This window comes from Odontomachus brunneus, unplaced genomic scaffold (assembly GCF_010583005.1).
Source record: "Odontomachus brunneus isolate Ranch 3 - 2012 unplaced genomic scaffold, Obru_v1 Obru_scaffold_066, whole genome shotgun sequence".
In the NCBI taxonomy this organism is placed as follows: Eukaryota; Metazoa; Arthropoda; class Insecta; order Hymenoptera; family Formicidae; genus Odontomachus; species Odontomachus brunneus.
This window is the reverse complement of record NW_022639516.1, coordinates 784,055-802,077: the sequence shown is the minus strand read 5'-3', so window position 1 is coordinate 802,077 and position 18,023 is coordinate 784,055. Positions and strand designations below refer to the sequence as shown.

At 44.3% G+C, this 18,023-nt stretch overlaps 1 protein-coding gene across 3 annotated transcripts in view; it reads left to right on the top strand.

Annotated features, from left to right (window-relative positions):
* Positions 1 to 565: 565 nt before the first annotated feature.
* Positions 566 to 18,023, top strand: part of LOC116846666 (tight junction protein ZO-1) — a 20,844-nt gene continuing 3,386 nt past the window's right edge. Inside the window, exons 1-14 of one of the 3 annotated variants that reach the window (XM_032820802.1) lie at positions 566 to 685; positions 878 to 1,714; positions 11,503 to 11,672; positions 12,088 to 12,290; positions 12,770 to 13,198; positions 13,511 to 13,577; positions 13,667 to 13,817; positions 13,953 to 14,104; positions 14,417 to 14,711; positions 14,835 to 15,006; positions 15,115 to 15,340; positions 15,424 to 15,598; positions 17,224 to 17,433; positions 17,625 to 17,966. In XM_032820802.1, coding sequence (XP_032676693.1) covers positions 1,532 to 1,714; positions 11,503 to 11,672; positions 12,088 to 12,290; positions 12,770 to 13,198; positions 13,511 to 13,577; positions 13,667 to 13,817; positions 13,953 to 14,104; positions 14,417 to 14,711; positions 14,835 to 15,006; positions 15,115 to 15,340; positions 15,424 to 15,598; positions 17,224 to 17,433; positions 17,625 to 17,966 — 2,775 coding nt within the window. In that variant the 5' untranslated portion in view covers positions 566 to 685; positions 878 to 1,531. Of the gene's footprint in view, positions 686 to 877; positions 1,715 to 6,363; positions 10,200 to 11,502; positions 11,673 to 12,087; positions 12,291 to 12,769; positions 13,199 to 13,510; positions 13,578 to 13,666; positions 13,818 to 13,952; positions 14,105 to 14,416; positions 14,712 to 14,834; positions 15,007 to 15,114; positions 15,341 to 15,423; positions 15,599 to 17,223; positions 17,434 to 17,624; positions 17,967 to 18,023 lie in introns of those variants that run through there. The other 2 variants (XM_032820801.1, XM_032820800.1) reach the window with 2 other exon arrangements.

The following is an 18,023-nucleotide window of genomic DNA, read 5'->3' as shown; positions in this document are numbered from 1 at the left end:
CCACACAGAGAGAGAGAGGGAGAGAGAAATTAACGTTCTCGGGATATCTTTTTTTCCAACGAGATCAATTTGTGCTTTTATTAAGAAAATAAAATATGAATTAACTGTGCAGACTAGTTAGCTATTGATAGCGTTAAGATATATCAGTTGCACATATTTATCAGTCGCATGATGTAACGAATTCTATAAGATACTCAAATAGCACAAACCCACTCATGTAGAAGGTAGATAGTACGCGTTTGACTTGAGAGACTTGGAATTTGATAAACATTCGTATAGCCGACAAATAGACCTCGATGTTATCGATCAGTTTGAATGATTCCGAGTAGGTTTACTGAAGAGATAAGGTTATGATATTTTATATGTTAGATCGTGATGTGTTGTAAAATAGCTGCTTATATTATCGACTTAATTCTTGCTGTGTCGAACGACTTATTTCTCCTGAACGCGTTAGTGCGATGCCACTTAATGTCTACGTGAAATTGACTACGGAAATCGTTGCTTTTTGCAGCCGAATTGAAGTCGGAGTCAAAGCGAGACCTAAATCAGCATCTTTGATTTCCAGGTGGGAGTGCTTTGCCTTCGCGCCTCATGCATTTAATTCGCGCGTCCTTTGACGGTGCATCCGGTGTAACCGACGTCAATGCGAAAGGAAGTGCGATGACCTCATTGATGAGAAATCAAGGTGAGCGATTCTTCCTGTCACCTGTGAATTTTTTCTATCGCGCTCAGGATCTTCGAATATATTGCGCAGCGACATCGAAATATCCATTGATTTAAGGCAGGCAAACAGAACGATTCTCCATTGAAAACGCCTGTCTCAGAGAAAAATCCTGGAGGAAAAAGGGAAATAACAGGAATTTTCTTTGTTCAACAGCTCGAACGAGGGGGAAGCATCGACTCGCGGATAATCGAAGACAGATTATTCAGCCTGATTATCCAGCCGTGAAACTTAATTTACCAGTCAATAGGCTTGGCCGGAGTTTCCGCGGTGATGAGCTCTTTCCGTACGCGGAAGCGAGACGCGCGCGTGCGGGGCTTCGTGCGATCGATTAATCGAACGTGCGACCGAGCCGCGGAAGAAATCACTGCTGGATTTCAGAGCCGCGTGTGTTGATCTGGTGCGTGTATCGCGTGTAACGACGACGATAAGCCATGAGCCGCCCCCATCGCACATGGCACGTCGCGATGAGTAACAACCATGGGCCTTCGAGTAAACGTAGTGGCGCGTTTAGTGGCTTGGCGCGCATCGTTCGAGTGCATTGAGCACTCGCGGCTCTCGCGAGCGTGATTTCACGAACGTGACTCTCGTTAATCTTCCTCGATCGTCAGTTGGCCGTGAACCGGCGTCGTTTGCGTTGCGTTTAATCCTGCGACGCGACTACCCGCTCTTGTGCAACAATCGCGTATGTGCGTAATGATCCTCGCATAGAGGATAATATTCCTCAGTGATAGTCGTTGCCTGCCGATCGCGAGCTTGGCTCGCTCTCGCGTTGTGCTTGAGTAAAAATCAGGCCAGTCAGTCAGCAGCATGAAGATCTTCCGCAAGCTCTTCAGGAGTAAGAAGAAGAGACATACCGTCAACAAGAAGTCGCGGAAGACTACGTCGAAGAAGAGGGCCGCGAACAGGACATACGACGCGCATCTGCTGAAGGATGACTTCCTCTTCGGCACCGGTGGTGGCAGTTCAAGGCGTTACCGGCGTAAACACAAGGTAAGTGAATACGAAAGCGAAATTCGAGTGCCAGGTCGTACAAGATCATGTTATATTGACGGTACTTATTAGGAATTATGTTTGTTTGAGCCGTCGCGCTAACTTGAATGAAATATTCATTGAGTCAGTCAAAGAAAGTCAGTCAGTTCGAGATACAATGTTCAATAAATCTCTCTCAGAGAGAATTTTATCGTAAAAATTTATTTTGTAACCGAGAAATAGTAGTAATTCCGTAGTAATTTACTATCTTTTTATTTCATATGTGCTTCTGATATTTTAGAAACCAAAATAGGCCATTAAAACACTTGCTATGTTTCCAACGAAATTCATTGTGTTTCTTAGCCGGATAGACTGATAGTCTGTTTTTGGACTACTAAAACATATATAGGGAAAATTAGAAAGAATTTATATGATAAAAAAATGTAATATTCTCTCCGTGTACGACGGATGTACACGAATGCTGACAGAACATTGGCTAACGATCGTCAAATTTGATTCTCTCCACGTGGGAATTAAATGAGCGGTTCCGGTGTGGCGCATCGAGATTTTTTTTCAGATAAGGAAAGTGAGACATCCAGACTGAACTGACGCGCGTTGTTCTAATCAGTTTTAAGGCGGGTAAATTTTTAACTATCGACAAAGGGTTGGAAGTTCCGCCCTCGTGGCGGGCATCCGAGAGCGTTGTGGTTTACGTGCGCTCTCAATGAAGCCGTGGAAGCGAAGTGAAGGAGATATGTAATCCACGGTAATCATAAAAAACGACGACAATCATTTACATGACGAATAATCAGTTTTAGCATCAGTTGAAGACAATAAAGTCAAATCTGTCTGAAAAGTCGAGCTGATCTCTTCTAACCGACCCCACATGGGGTTCTCAGTTAGATTTGCTAAAGTGAACTCATTTTTTTTTAATTTGAACGGTTTGTACAACGCCTCGCTACGTAACAGAGATTAAATATCGTGGTTATAATTCCTTGTGTAGATCTATTACGTCTTTGCGGTAAATCGAGTGCCGAGTGATCTTTGTACGACGATGCTGCATTCACGCACACGTCACAGTTGCACGCGTGCAGAAGATAGCGCCGAGAGAACCGGCAACTATCCGGTTATTTCTTAGCGTTCTCGTTTCCCCGCTATTTACGGTATGTGCCATTTTTAAGGACAGCACACGCCAACTAGAGAGAACTGTTAGTACATATCAACTCCTTCTTATTCAGCTCGTTAATTACACCGTTAATATCCACTGCATATGAAACTGAATTTTGTCTGTGAGAGCACATGATTCGGGACGAGATACGATCGTCCGATTGTGAATTTTATTTCTCTGATACGAGGAGAGAATATCCGTCCCGTGTGTAGAGGAGACGAGTCGAGAGAGCCGAGCAATCGTGTTTAGTGCTAAATGAGCACCGAGAATGCGGGCAACCGGCCATAATTTCACGGGAAGTGACCGCATAATCGGATATACGAACGCTAGACGCGCACTCGCGTGTTCGATTGCACACACAGCAATTATCATCCGTTCTTTTTTCCCCTCTGAAGGAAATTCCGATGTATCTGGCGCGGGTTACTCTCTGTTATTCCGTTTGTGTGCCAGGTGAATGTCTCGTGCGAGTAAAATCTAACACGAATAGCTGCGTGTTCCATGTGATCTTGATTAGGCATATTTGTCAATTAGATCGCGCAAATATCATGCAGATGTAAAGGTGCTGTTGCATCTCGAGACGTTTCTAGTCCGCTGTCTCGGCAGGTGTGCAATCCTACACCTCGCGACTTTCCAATGACTGCAGCGGCCAACACGCTTTTACCTTATTAACGCTTTCGACGCCACTTCTTTTCGCTATCAAAGACTCGTAGAAAGTGTATATATTTATTATTGACTTTTTAATAGCAGCCGAGCGCGACGTATCCGATGACCTTTGATTTCGATTTTTGCAACTGCACCGAACGGTATTTGATACTTCAAGTTTTTATATACGCGCGAGTAAGTCAGGTGACGCGTGGCGCCTACGTGGACGGCATTGTGAACGAGGTATCGTCATTTTTACTTGCACGATGACCGCGGCCGTATTAGTGCTGGCGTGCGCGGGCAATCGCATTAAATGCGTAGGTAAACGAACGGACAAGTGAAAACGCAGGGAGGTCAACGCGACAGGTAAACACGGCGTGTCTCAGAATCTTCGATCTCTGGAGAAAACACCATCGCGGGCTCGTTGAGCAAGCCCATCGTTAGTATAATGACAATGCAGTTTGGTTTCAAATGTCACTTTATCAATATTTGATCACTGAGAAGGAAAAGCGGTTAATGAGACTTTGCTTGAACGAACAGAATTTATTCCAGCAAACGTTCAGCTGATTATATAGTTACTGTGATGAGCTATCAATTGATTCAGTTTGATCGCGATTTGGTCGGTATCAACGCAACTTATTCTTGCGCCAACATTTAATTCTGTCATTCCTATCTGCTTTTTTTCTTTCAGTGATTCTCCTTCACAGAGAAACGATGTAGCATACGTAAATATGAACGACATGATATGAAAAAGTTAAGCTTTCCTTGATACTTCTGACGAAAGATACATAAATTTCAGATACAAGATAGCCCGGGTTCTACAAAGTAAAACTCCAAACCCAGTGTAGAGAGAGAGAGTGGCGCGATAAAATTATAATTATAATGCCGTAAAATCAAACGTCTGCGATGGAATCGGGATGTTTTATATTTTTACCTTTCTCTCCGCGGCATTAAAATTTCACTTGACGGTAATAAGACACCGGGTACGAGACGAGTGGTCTTCAAATACGCACCACGCCTTCATGTCGCTTTATCTTTCGCCCAGCTGTGCTAAGGCTGAAGCAGCTACCTGCCGCGGCAGGTACGTCTACCTGGGTCGCGCACATTCCACGGGAAATGTCGTCGGGTTTGACCGTTCCGAAGTTGGCGATAAGTTTTTGTGCGAGGTGCCTGTCGAATGATTATTTTCTTGCTCATGAATGACGTTGCTTCTTGCTAAATCGAGCATGCCCGCCGCTACTCTCGCTGCTTCCTGCGCTCTATGCACTTTCGTCGCTCGCTCGCTCGGGCGAAAGATGTTGCGAGAGATTAATGCTCGCTATTTATTTGCGATTACGTTGCGCATTGCATGTCGCTTTTCTGTACATTTCTTTTCTTCTTCGCGCGTGACGTCGCTTGTCGATTTTTGATTATATGCTACGTCTCTCTCTCTCTCTTTTCCCGAAGAAATGGACGCGTGGACTTACGTCTTTCGGGAATTGAGAGTCAGTTTTTATTTTCTTCGACAATACCGCTGTCTAATCAACTTTAATGCCGTTAATGACGGTAATCAACGTGCGTATGCCGCTGATATCGACGACGCCACATTGATGTTTTACCCAGCCGATTATTCTAAACCGATCAATAACGATTTTCTTTGGGATCCGGTTATTCTCTCGCGCTACGACGCTCGGTAAGACTTTTTCTGGATGTTTGAGTCATGCGCTGGCCGTACATGTATCCGTAGGCGTTTTATAATCCTAAACATTTCCCTCATGCGCAAGGCGATTGCAAGGTTACTCTATCCATAGCGCTTTTCCGCGTGTGTAAAATTCAGTCTCGTAATTCGAGTGCTGTTTTTTTTTTTCTTAAATTCTTATCATGCATATATGCCGAAATAATTAAATTACTTTATGTATCATTTTACACACGTGCAGAATTAATGTTAGACAATTTTTGGAATTTTGAACGCGCGAGATGTAGAGGAAGACCTGCGCGATTGACTTTCACGATTCTGTCAGAAACGTCTGGAATTGTGTACAAAGGAAGAACTTGCGAATAGGCGAGTAACATCGTTCCTCGCATTCCTTGTTTCACGCGGCGCGATCTATATTCTCGTCGACACGCTCGAAAAGTGGTACGGTAGCCCCGTCGGATTTTCCCTTTCAAATCCGTTACCCGCTCATCCACATTCAGCGCGATGGCTAACCAGATTCATCCGTAATGAGGCGTGCGCTGTGGGAAGCGAGCGTAATTTTTCTCATTAGTGTAAAAGCGTAATCTAATCCGATCGCGGCGAGTGTGTCTTGCTTGTTTCATTGCCGTGTGATCTCACTGAAAACCATTGCGACCTTATAAAACTTATGAATCATCAGCACCCAAGTCACTTTGTATCACGCTGAATCGACATAGGAGTCGCATTTCACAGCGATTTTCCTTCTTTTTACATGTGTGCGTGTGCGCGCGCGTGTGACCGTGTCGGAAGCTGCTGCTCGATTTCAAGAAGAGTGAATTCATAACTATCGCGATATTGACAGTAATGCAAAATTATTGAGGCAATAAACCGTGACACCTTTATATTAATTTATCAAAGAAAGAGGAGAAAATTGTAGACTGCATCGTAAGTCAGGTATTAATGGATGAAAGAACGGTCAGACGGTTTCATCAGACTTTGGACGATAGTTTCATGTATAAATAACTTAACAAATATGAATAGACAAACAGACGTTTGACGTAGTATTGACGTTTGTAGAAAGTGAACATCAGTTTTTCATGATGAGAATAAACCATCAGTAACCTCGTAAATCGATCGCTTTCGCGATCTCTACAGTTAGCATCTCGCGTTGACCGGTCTTTGAACCAGCCATATGACGTCAGATTACACATTTCTCCCATGGTGCACGTTTTTCTGACCGTTCAAGGTCGACTTTCGTTTCGTTTGTGGGATTATGTGAGGTTCGCTGTTTTCAGCCGTAACTCTTTAATTCGACAGCGGACCCAGGATCTAAACCGTTCAATGTTTACAGATCCGTTTCTCCTCTCTTCCGTTCTTCTTTTTCTTTTTCTTCTTTCTCCAGTGGCTGAGCATACACCCGCTTCGTTTTAAATGCACGAGGCTCGGCCAAAAGTCGACGACAAGATTTGCGACCCCACGATGATTTTGTCCAAAAGAGTTCGTCCTAGTCATCAGGACACTTTTGGTTCCAGAACAAAGAGTAGAGAAACGGAAAGCAGATACCCAGGCCGTCACAGCAGAATTCCAGCTGGCGTAAGGTGTGTCATATTCCAGTTAATGTCTCGTAGTCTAGCCATGTGCGTGTACGCTCGTACAAACGCGCCCGCACAAACACACCCACACACATACATTTGCAAGGGCAAGACGTTGAAGACCGACCTCTACCTACAGTCTTGCCAACTAAGCGAGCCGTCCAGGCAAAACCGGTGTCGACACGCTCTCGAACCCAGTCCTCCTCTTTGCCCTTCTTTCCTCTCTTTCTCTCTCTCTTTTCTCCCTCCTGTCTCGTCCCCCCTTTTCCAGCTGTCTTTCTCTCTCTTTCTATCTTATGGGACTCTCTTGTGTGTTCAACACGGCCTCTTCTCCAGCACTGCTCCGTCCTTCTGCGTCCCTGCAGTCCTCGGCCGATTCTACCTCGATCAGTCGACCTGGCGATAGAGAAGCCGATCGCATTCGTCGCCAGAGCTTCTTCGCCTGGTAGAGGGACATTTTTTTTTTATTTATCCGTTCTTGACTTCAAAGTCCTGTTCTGGAAGTTGTCCCGAAAGAGGGAGAGAGACAGAGGAAGAGAGAGAAAGAGAGAGAGAGAGAGAGAGAGAGAGAAAGAGAAAGAAAGAGAGAGAAAGAGATCTCGTAGGTCCATGAACGCTGCTGCTGCTGCTGAAGTTGCAAACGCAAAGGCTATATGCACGCGTGCAGCACGAGATGATACGTGGAGACTTGAAGGACCATTCCAGGTGCACCCGTGCAACGTGCATCTACGCCCGCGAACGTGGGAGTGAAGTATACTTGTGGAGGATCCCGTATTAGAGAGTGTCGATATATCGATACGCGCAGACGAAGAATCGCCGAGCACGTTGCTTCAATCGTAATTGCTCCGGGTGATGCGCTGCCATTCGTTATGTGCTACGTTGGAGCAGTTGCACCATAGATCTCAGTCAAGAAAACGCACGATCCTGGTGACTGGACGCAACCACGAGCTGGGGAACCGGGAATTGTGTCGATAGTGACTTCGAGAAAGTTTGTGTCGTAAGTCGACCGACTGTTAAGTCATCCTCTCAAACGGATCTGAGAGCCGGGACTTCGAATTGATCGAGTTGCAGTTTTCAGCTAGTCGAAGAAGAAGCTGAGCGAAAGAGTAGTAAGTGAGCCCGAGTTGTGACTCGAGGATTGAAGTGGATCTCGACGGTGGTGTGAGGAGTGTTCGCGATATTGAGCTTCGAATAGATCGACGAGAGCGAGGTGAGGACGAGCGAGGTCGTCCCGGTGCACGGTGATTTAAATCGCGGTCCGGTTTCGATGCTTTCGTTGGGCGACCGTGGCGGCTCGCTGGTCGTCAGGAACCTGTTTGCGTCGACGGCCTTCAGCGGGTTTTTGGAAATGCGCTTCCGGTCGGCGCGGAACGCGATGTATTTCTGTACCGTGTGAGAGACGAGGATACAGACGCGAGGAAAGGCAAGAAAGAAGGTGAGACCGAAAGAAACGAGAGAAGTTCCGCGGGAAGCGGCCGTCGTAGTGATAATTATACACGCCGCTTGAAACTGCCTCGTTACAGAAATTACCGCGCGTACCGAGCTTCCTCGTGATTGTTTTCGGCACGATGCGTATATCTTCATGATCGGTCGAGTGTACACAAAGAGTTCATTATAAGATGAACGAGCGTTGCTGATCGACGAGGTTTCCCAAGTTTCCCCGAGGATAAACACATTCGAGTCGTGAGAATCGAAGCGAAACAATCGATTCGACAACTCCTCGTCGCTCGCTTTTTTAACCGGCATGTCCTTTCGTCCAGTTGGAAGCGCAAAAGTTATCTAGAATAAAGAAAAAGAGGTAACATCTTGAATCTCCTGAGAAGTCAGAGAGGGAATCAACAAGTGCGCGCAAAGAAATAGACGAACTCGAAGGCAATATCGATTACGCGGAAATAAAGGATAATCCAAGAAACACGTCGGGGAGGACGAATACGACCGGTCGAGAGAGAGAGAGTGTAAAATTAAAATTGAGTGGAATTCAATTTAGCTTAGAATTGCCTGGGTGAAAAACTCCGGAGGAGCGTGAGAGGGCGGAAAACGAGCGAGTTTCTATATTACTGAGGAGGGTGCCGAGAGATCGAGTACTCGGTGGGAAGCCGCGTGGCTTCCGAACGAAATCGAACGCTTCACGCTACACCGCGTCCAAACGACGACGAAGCTGCAACGAAAAGCGCGGCTGCGTGGCCGAGCAAGGCGAGCAGGAGCGAGTGTCGAGTCGCGAGAGTCGGAGAGCGGAACGCAGGAGGGAAATTCTCGTGGCAGCGAGAGGAAAAACGGGTCAGTCGTGGACCACGCGGTCAGCCGTCTGTGAAATCGTCTGGGCATGTGAGAGAAATCGCGGACCAGTCAAATTCGCTGAGGCTGCCGAGTACCAAGAGACACAGGTGGCGATCCCGCGTCGCGAAAGGAGAGCTCGGTTTTCCGCCGAAAGGAGCAAATTCGTCACGTGCGAGAACACGTAACGTCTGACGGAATTGCGAAGTGTCAGCTGGACAATTCGATGGTTTATGTAGGTGGAGTTTAAACAGCGACGAGATTGAAAGAACACAACGAGCACTTTTGTCACACTTTTGTCTCGATCGTGCGGAAATATCGGTGAGAATAACGAAAGAAAACGAATGGAAAACAGACGGATGTACGAATTGATCTCTGCCTGGGACCTTTGACTGAAGTAACAGTGAAATTGTAAGTTTTGCGCTCCTATCAGCTCCTGTTAGCCTTCTGTCCAAAGGGAATCATCATTATTCGCCATCCTGAGTATTCGAAGAGCGGACGTAAAGACTTACTCTTGACAAAGTTTCTCTCTCTCTTGACAAGGCACATCGATGACTGAGAGCCGATGACATTTCCCGATTAAGTAGCACACGGATCCACATCTTTTCATTCATCGATCAAGAGCGACAAGACGACAGCTTCTCCTCGCAGTGACGGTTTTCTCCGCGAACAGAATTCACAAATTTTTACGCAAGAGCCGCGAGCCATCGATCGACGCGATCGCGCCTTCACCACGTATACGGGAGTGCATGATGCGATTGCGACGGAGTCGCGGCGACCTGGTGGCTTGCGACACGCTACTTCCGCGCGACACAATCCTGCGTGATTCATGAAAAAGTGGGTGTTTGGGGGAGGAGGGATGCTCGTTGGCTCGCGAATCGGCGGAAGTGTGCGAGGGAGCGGCCCGTGAGAATCGTCTTGCAAGATCGCGCGCGTACGAGGGGTTCGAGAAGACAGGTCTTCCTCGCAAGGATGGACAGGAGCGATAACAACGTTGTTGGGGTCGTCGGCGGAAGCGGCGGTGGCGGCGGCAGCGGCGGTGGAGGCAGCGGCGGTGGAGGCGGCAGCGTCGGCGTCGGCGGTGGCTGTCACGTGGGAAACTCCGGATCCCCGCCGAACTCCACCTCGTCGACTCACGGCACAATGCATAATTCCTCGGGCGGGTTCGACGGCCAGGTAGCGCATCCGAGATTTCTTCGAGATGGTGGATTTAAGACGGGAAGCGCGAGACGACGATTGCTCCGTGCAAAATCGCGCGATCGCAAGAAAAGGGCCACCCGGGGCGCGAAGGTCTTGGCGTCGATTTTCGCGGCGCCAATGATCGTGTCACGTCTACGCTGAACAAATCGTCCATTCTAATTATGCGTCCTTGTTATGCATTCCGGGATAAGTCCGGGACGCGCGCGCGTCTTCGAGAATAGCACGTCTCGGGCGCGCCCAGAATGTCACTTGTATGACAATTGACACGCTGCATACGAGAGAGATTTCTAAAAATAGAGCTCCCTTATTATTTTCTCCTCTGGCCGCCTTCTAGCCTTCGCGCGAAACGATTATTTGCTGAATGTCCCATGAAGAATTGAAGTGTGTTTCGCTTCGTCGACGCATATTTCTTTCTTCATTAGGGCGGAATGTTGAATAGTGTAAGAGGGTTCTTTCTAGTCCGCTTCAGTCACTTCACGATCAAAGATCGTCTGTGGTCGTTGTTAGCAAGCGAATGCATGAAACGCGAGGCAGACAGCACACTTGGCCCGTGACTTTCCGTCCCTTTGGAATTGTCGTGTGCACCGTGTCGTGGGACGTGATACTCGATCGAGCATGGGATCGGAAATGGTGTCGCGTCTCTACGAGGTCTCCACGATAAATCCGCCATTCGATACGGGGGCATTGAATTATATCCGTTGATCGCGTTCTCATAGGAAGGGAGAGAGCTCGCCACCACGTGCTCGCACAAGCGATTCATAAGTTCTTCGGGCTAAATTTATCCGCGGCGAATTGCGGAACTCACGCGCGATTTTAACCCCACGGCACGAAACACGCACCGGTCACGCACGGTTCATTGTTCCCACTCGTTGTCGCACCGAAATCCAATTATCACGGCAGATGAATGCTTGATGATTATTAACATTAATTCAAGCGGAGTATGTTTCGAGGGAAACTACGGTGTTGTAGAGTTAGGCACGGAGCTTCACGGAATGCACATAATTACTCCATTGTGCACGCTTCCACGTGCGTAGGAAATGAATTACAGGTTTCAATTAGGCGATACCGCCGTCCTTCGACTACCAATTGAACGCGTCAATTGTGCGCAATGTTAAATGTTAATTTATTTATCGTTGCGAAAGAGTATTCCCGCGGTCGACGCTCTCTCGTCTCGTCGCGTCGCATCGCGCGATACTATTATTATTGTGGTTGTTAATTTGCATATAGATGACACGTCACTCTGCTCCTGAAACCGGTAAATTCTGTTTTTAAATTTTAGGCCGGGGACAGAGGCTGGGAGATCCACCATGTTACGGTCACCAGAGTGCCCGGTTATGGTTTCGGTATAGCCGTGTCAGGAGGTCGCGATAATCCGCACTTCACTAATGGAGATCCAGCAATCGCGATCTCCGATGTGCTCAAGGCTGGTCCGGCTGAAGGAAAATTGCTGTGAGTCTAACTATTCGATTATATATTCGAATCTCTTTCAACTATGCACTGAGAAAGGACATTTGAAAATTTATTTGTGGAATATGAAGTTTATTTCTGTGAAATAAAGTTGATATTTGTGTGAATGAATTTTATATCTCTCTCTTTTATATTATAGATATCTTTTATATCTCTGAAATAAAATTTCAAGTATTTTCTTTCTATCTTCTCAGGTTGTATTTAACATAGAGAAATACATTTCTCATTTTGTAAGTCAAAAATTGCTAACGTCTCGATGAAAGGAATTGGTGCCAATTTGACACAGAAATTTCTTTGAAGTTTTGATCGTTTTGAAGAATCTCCATTTGTTTTAATACGTTATTTTAACCTAAGTTATTTAGAGTGAGATAATATCACTCGATTGTATAATTAATAGAGTGAACGACCGTATCATATCCGCCAATGGAGTTTCGTTGGAGGGCGCGGATTACGGTGCTGCCGTGCGGGTCCTGAGGGATTCCGGTTCTACCGTTTTATTGGTTGTTAAACGAAGAGTCTTCTCGAATTCGCCGGGTTGCTTGGGCAGCGCGGGTCCTCAGAGTCATCGACTCACTCTCACACGAAATAATAAAAAAGACGGTACGTAATTAAACGTTGTGTAACGATCGCATGATAATTAAATAACATGAGTTCAATCAATACGTTTATCTATCGGCCATTTTGTTAACTTTGAACTCTAATTAAAACGATTAATTTAATTTAATGTAACCCTCGATTTAGTTTATATATATATTTTTTTTGATATAGTTTGAATCTCTCTTTCTTTAAATTAATTTTTAGTTTATAGCTTTTTATATTGTCTATAAAAGAGAATTGTTGAATGCCGTATTAGGGAAAACCACAAGTGTAATTACTTATGAGAGTACTTATGAGAGATAAAAAAGATAAATATAAGGAGTGTCCTTTCGCATTCTTTTCTTCATGCAGCTGAAATATTGCTTTGCAAATAAATTTCTCTCGAGGTTTCTATTTGTGGCGATTTATATGCCTTTTCGCATCGCACGTTCATTTTATTTCCTCAATAAAGCGAGGTGTAATGATGTCGCCTCGATTTCTAGACTTTGGCATAGTGCTGGGATGTCGATTGTACGTAAAGGAGGTTACGCGAGAAAATATCGGAGTGAAAAACGGGGACGTGCTAACCCGAATAGGCAGCGTTGCCGCCGACAATATGAGTCTGAAGGAAGCTAGAAAGCTGATGGACCAGTGCAAAGACAGACTCTCGATAGTAATTACGCGGGACAGCTCCTGTTGCCACGCACAGCAGCAAGGTAAAGGGGATAGCGGTGAATACCTGTCGGGAGCGAGTTACAGTAGTCAGAACTTATACGTTCCGCCACCTACGAGACAGCCCTTGGAGGACAAGAGTAACCTCGTGCCGAGAGGTCGTTCGCGGGGTCCGCTGATGGACGTCTCTCTGAGCCAACTGGATCTACCAGCTACACCCACAGTGGATCCACCCAGGCCACCTCCGCCCAGGCCGGAAGGTATGTGTCGCGATGGAATCGCGATATAGTATATTTACAATCGGTGATGCCTTATCGCAGAACGTGAGTACGCGGTTTAGAACCGGAATGTAATCAACTGTCGCTGGCGAGACAAGTGGGAGACTACTTTCTGAAACAAGTTTTCAAATTTGCGTCTCATGTGAGATTTTTATATACATCGTGATAAACGCTCGAGGATTATTTCTCAAGATCAAAGTTATAAAAATCGTTTCTATCAAGATAAATTCTGCGATGACGAATCAAAGGATCAAGTTCTGCGTGTTTTTATTAACTTGTTGTTTTCGTTCGTAGATTATTATAGCACGCGTAGACAACTGTACGACGAAGATTCGGTCTCGCCTCGGTCCAAGCAGCCTATGTAAGTTAACGATATGTTATTCAATTTTGTACAATAGCTGGATCCTGTCACAGCACGTAATATATCTTTTCAATATTGCGCGTGTACAGGCCGGATCCTCGATTCATTACCTTCCAAAAGGAAGGATCCGTAGGAGTGCGATTAAGTGGCGGTAACGAAACCGGGGTCTTCGTGACTGCAGTTCAGTCGGGAAGTCCCGCGTCACTTCAGGGTCTTCAGCCAGGAGATAAGATTTTAAAGGTCAGTTATATGACGCTCGTGTGCTAGTGCAAGTCATAAAACAATTAAGAAGTCGCTTCTTTTATCGTTAACATCTCTTAGCTTAGATACTTGAAATATGAACAAAATTATAAATGCAAAGTATTATTACGACAGATAAACGACATGGATATGAAAGGAGTTACCAGGGAGGAGGCTGTACTTTTTCTTCTCAGCTTACAAGAACAGATCGATCTTATCGTGCAACATCGTCGTCAGGAGTACGATCAGATCGTTGCATCCGGTAGAGGAGATTCTTTTCATATAAAGTAAGCATAACGTTTACGATATAATTATTAATCCCTAAATACATTTTAATGTGAAACGAACAAGTATGGTTCTTGGATATAGATATATACAATCAGTATTAGCAGAATATTACTAATCCCACATTAATAATTAATAAAAATTCCACTTCATTCATGTTATTCTCTTTTATACAACTGCATCAAAGTGCAACAACATGAAAAGATGAAAGTGCTTCGGAATTGAAAAAGAGAATCTCTGTGAACAATTGTAATTGGCAAGACGAGTTAGACTTTCAAAATTAACTTTATTAACGTATTTTGTGAAATGTGTAGGACACATTTCCATTACGAGCAACCGCAGAAAGGCGAGATGAGTTTTCGCAGCGGAGATGTCTTTCACGTAGTGGACACTCTTCACAACGGTGTCGTAGGATCTTGGCAGGTCTTCCGGATCGGACGTAACAATCAGGAGGTGCAGAAGGGCATCATACCCAATAAAGCTCGGGCCGAGGAGCTCGCAACCGCGCAATTCAATGCGACGAAGAAGGAGATGAGCGCCAGTGAGAGCAGAGGTAGCTTCTTTAGAAGAAGAAGAAACAGCCATCGGCGATCGAAGTCTCTGGGAAGGGTAAGAGTTCTTTTTTTTTTCCGAATTTTCCAAAAAGACATATAGACATTGGATGAAAGAATTAACTTTAACAAGACTTTTGCAACTTAGACAGGCTTTTATGTCCCTTTCGATATAATCTAGGATCACTGGGACGACGTGGTGTTCTCCGACAGCGTCAGCAAGTTCCCAGCTTATGAGCGCGTGATCCTGAGACATCCTGGCTTCATCAGACCCGTCGTTCTCTTTGGGCCCGTAGCCGATCTCGCCAGAGAGAAACTTCTCAAGGATTTCCCCGATAAATTCACCTCTCCGCGTAAGTGAGCGACACGTTAGCTGTCTTTTATTGACTGTTGATATCTTTGTCAAAGTGAGATATGCTGTGCTAAACATCAGTTTGTAAATTCAACGATGTCTGATGTAGAAATGGAAAGCCAAATGGAGGATGGCGCGGGGAAGAACACCAAAACGTCTGGCATCATCCGCTTGAGCGCAATCAGAGAAGTGATGGACCGAGGAAAACACGCGTTGTTAGACATCACTCCTAATGCTGTAGACCGATTAAATTACGCTCAGTTTTATCCGATTGTCATCTTCCTGAAGGCCGAGACGAAGCAAGTTATCAAAGAAATGAGAGCTGGCATACCAAAGTAAGAACGACAACGTGAGATAAACAAATTTCATATATTTGTTTCAATATTTGCAATACATAATATTCGATGTTTGATTGCAGATCAGCGCATAAAAGCAGCAAGAAGCTTTTAGAGCAGTGCCAAAAACTCGATAAGATCTGGGGACATGTTTTCAGTGCGGTGATTACTCTCAATGCTCCTGAAGCTTGGTATCGGAAGCTCAGAGAGCTCATCGACCGCCAACAACAAGGTTCACTTTGGATGAGTCAGACTAAGGTAAGACTATTCGATTTTACGTACGGTGTTGTAAAAAGCACGAATGTTACCTTATGTTACTTATATATCTTATGTTAGTTATGAAATTTTTGATGAATTTTGAGTTGACTTTTTTTAACCAAAAAAATCGAAATGATCATAGCTCTTAAATTACGTGACATCGAGAAAGAAGGGCCATTTAAGAGCAAATAAATTTTCGCAGTAACATTCTTCATATGTATTATAATTTTTCATTTCATACTTCGTTATCGATTTTTAGATACGTTCTTTTACTATGATTGTTCTTCTCTTCCCTTTTCTCCACTCTCTAAAGATTGAACATACCGACCCCGTTTCATTTCGAATGTAGAAAGTGTAAGAAAGCACAGCTGAAAGGGATATTGGGGTGGTCTTTGGCATCTTTTTCTGTGATTTCATCTTCCGTTTTCATCTCTCTTACGAACGTCACGATCTATCTTCAGTCGCTGGTATTACACTCTCCATTGTACTCTCCGCGTAATCTGGGCCTGTTTGTTATAGCCGATATATAACCGATATACGGTGTGGGAGTTATCGCATCCGTCTATACACGCTCACACTCCACCTCCTGTCCTCCCACCTCCTCCGCTTCCCAACAACAATATATATTACGACGAGAATAAGAATCACGAGGTGCTCTTGTCGCATTATCAGCCATCAATATTGTCGGCATCTCTCGCGAGAGAACCTCCGCTGCTTCCTCAATTGCCTCTGAACTCAGATGTCATCCGTGAGCAATTTTTCGGCTATATATAGATACTGCTTACTGTTTCTTTATTAATACTTCATGCATGCTTTCCTTCATTTTGTGTTTTGTATTTCTGCATGATTGGATCTGTCGTTTATTTTCTCTCCTTAAAAGTCGTTATCTCCTTATCGTTTATTTTTTCTCTTTAAAATTATAACTTGTAATGATCAATCTCAGTGTTAGTCGTTAACATTTAAAGAAATATATATATTTTTGAAGTTCATTACGATGAAATTGAAATAGAACAGAATTTTTATGTTTTCACAGTTATATTAATGATAATACTATATTACGATTAATAAATTTAAAAGTTACCAGACTGATAACAATGGTTTAAATGTCAGAATTAGTTATAATTAAGTTTTGAAAACATAATTTTTCTTAATATATTCAGTGAAAAGTCATGCATTTTTTTATGTAAGTAAATATAGAGAAATAAATATTTGTTTCTTCGAACATTATTTCTTACACTTTCAAGAACTGTTTGAACAAATCTTACATGACATCAATCCTTTATGTATGCTTTAATGAATTGCATGCCTTTAAACACACGCACTTGTACTTTGCACTTTATTATAATTATATTTTGTTTATTTTGCATTTATAAGAGCTATTATTTGTTAATTATTTGTAATGCATCTCTTTTGTAAAAAAAGAAATGAAGAAATATTTTACATTTAATATATTAATGTAATATAAAACTCTCACACACATACACATAAAAGTATAATTTACATGTTGCACATCACATAACGTGTTTAACGTGCTTTGTACAACACAAGTGTATATTGTATCGTTCAATTATTATACATATGTATCGTTTACATAACGTGATGTCCTCTGTGGTCTGCGCTCGTAGCCGGAAGAAGCCCTCTCGGATGACTTCCTATTCCCGATGACTTCTCGCCTCTCCTACGCTTCCTCCCCGGAGAGTGACCTGGAGTTGAGTCCGGCAACCGTTATTTCTGGCACGTTGGGCCCGCCATCGCGACTCAAAAGCAGCTCGGATCCCAGCATTGCTACTCAAGATGACACAACCGCACCGCCGCCATATTCAACGAATTATCAGGCAATATACATATCTTATAAATAAAATAACTTGAAAGTGTAAGTAAGTTTTTAAGTGTAATTTTTAAGCGTAAGTAAATTTTTCTTCTTCTTCTTTGTGTCTATAAAAATGTTTGCTGTATGATATTTTTGTGATTTGATAGACTCTCGAGAAGAAAAATTAACGTTCTCTAACTGCACATTTATTTACAGCAGTCATTCGAGCAGCAGAAAAGAAGGTCCCAAGGCGGTGTGGGAGACAGCAAATATGGCTTCTCCCTGTCCGGACAAATGAGCAATCAGTCCGGCTCGCCGGAATACCTGGGCGGCTCCTTCGAGCCTAGATCTCCTCATCATAACCCTCCGGACCTTCCGCCGCGAGTCGACCGAAACGCGAAGCCAACTAACCAAACGCCGCGGGGGACCATCGGACGATCCGCTCAAGAGCGTCTAGTGAACAAAACCGAGTCGATTTTGGACATGGGAAATTATATCAATGCTACTCCGCACAAAGCGAACGCCACGTCATCCCTCGAAAGGGCGCAACCGAAAGCGGTAAGCACCTAACAAATATATCTGTTATCTATGTATCTTATCTATATATCTATACAT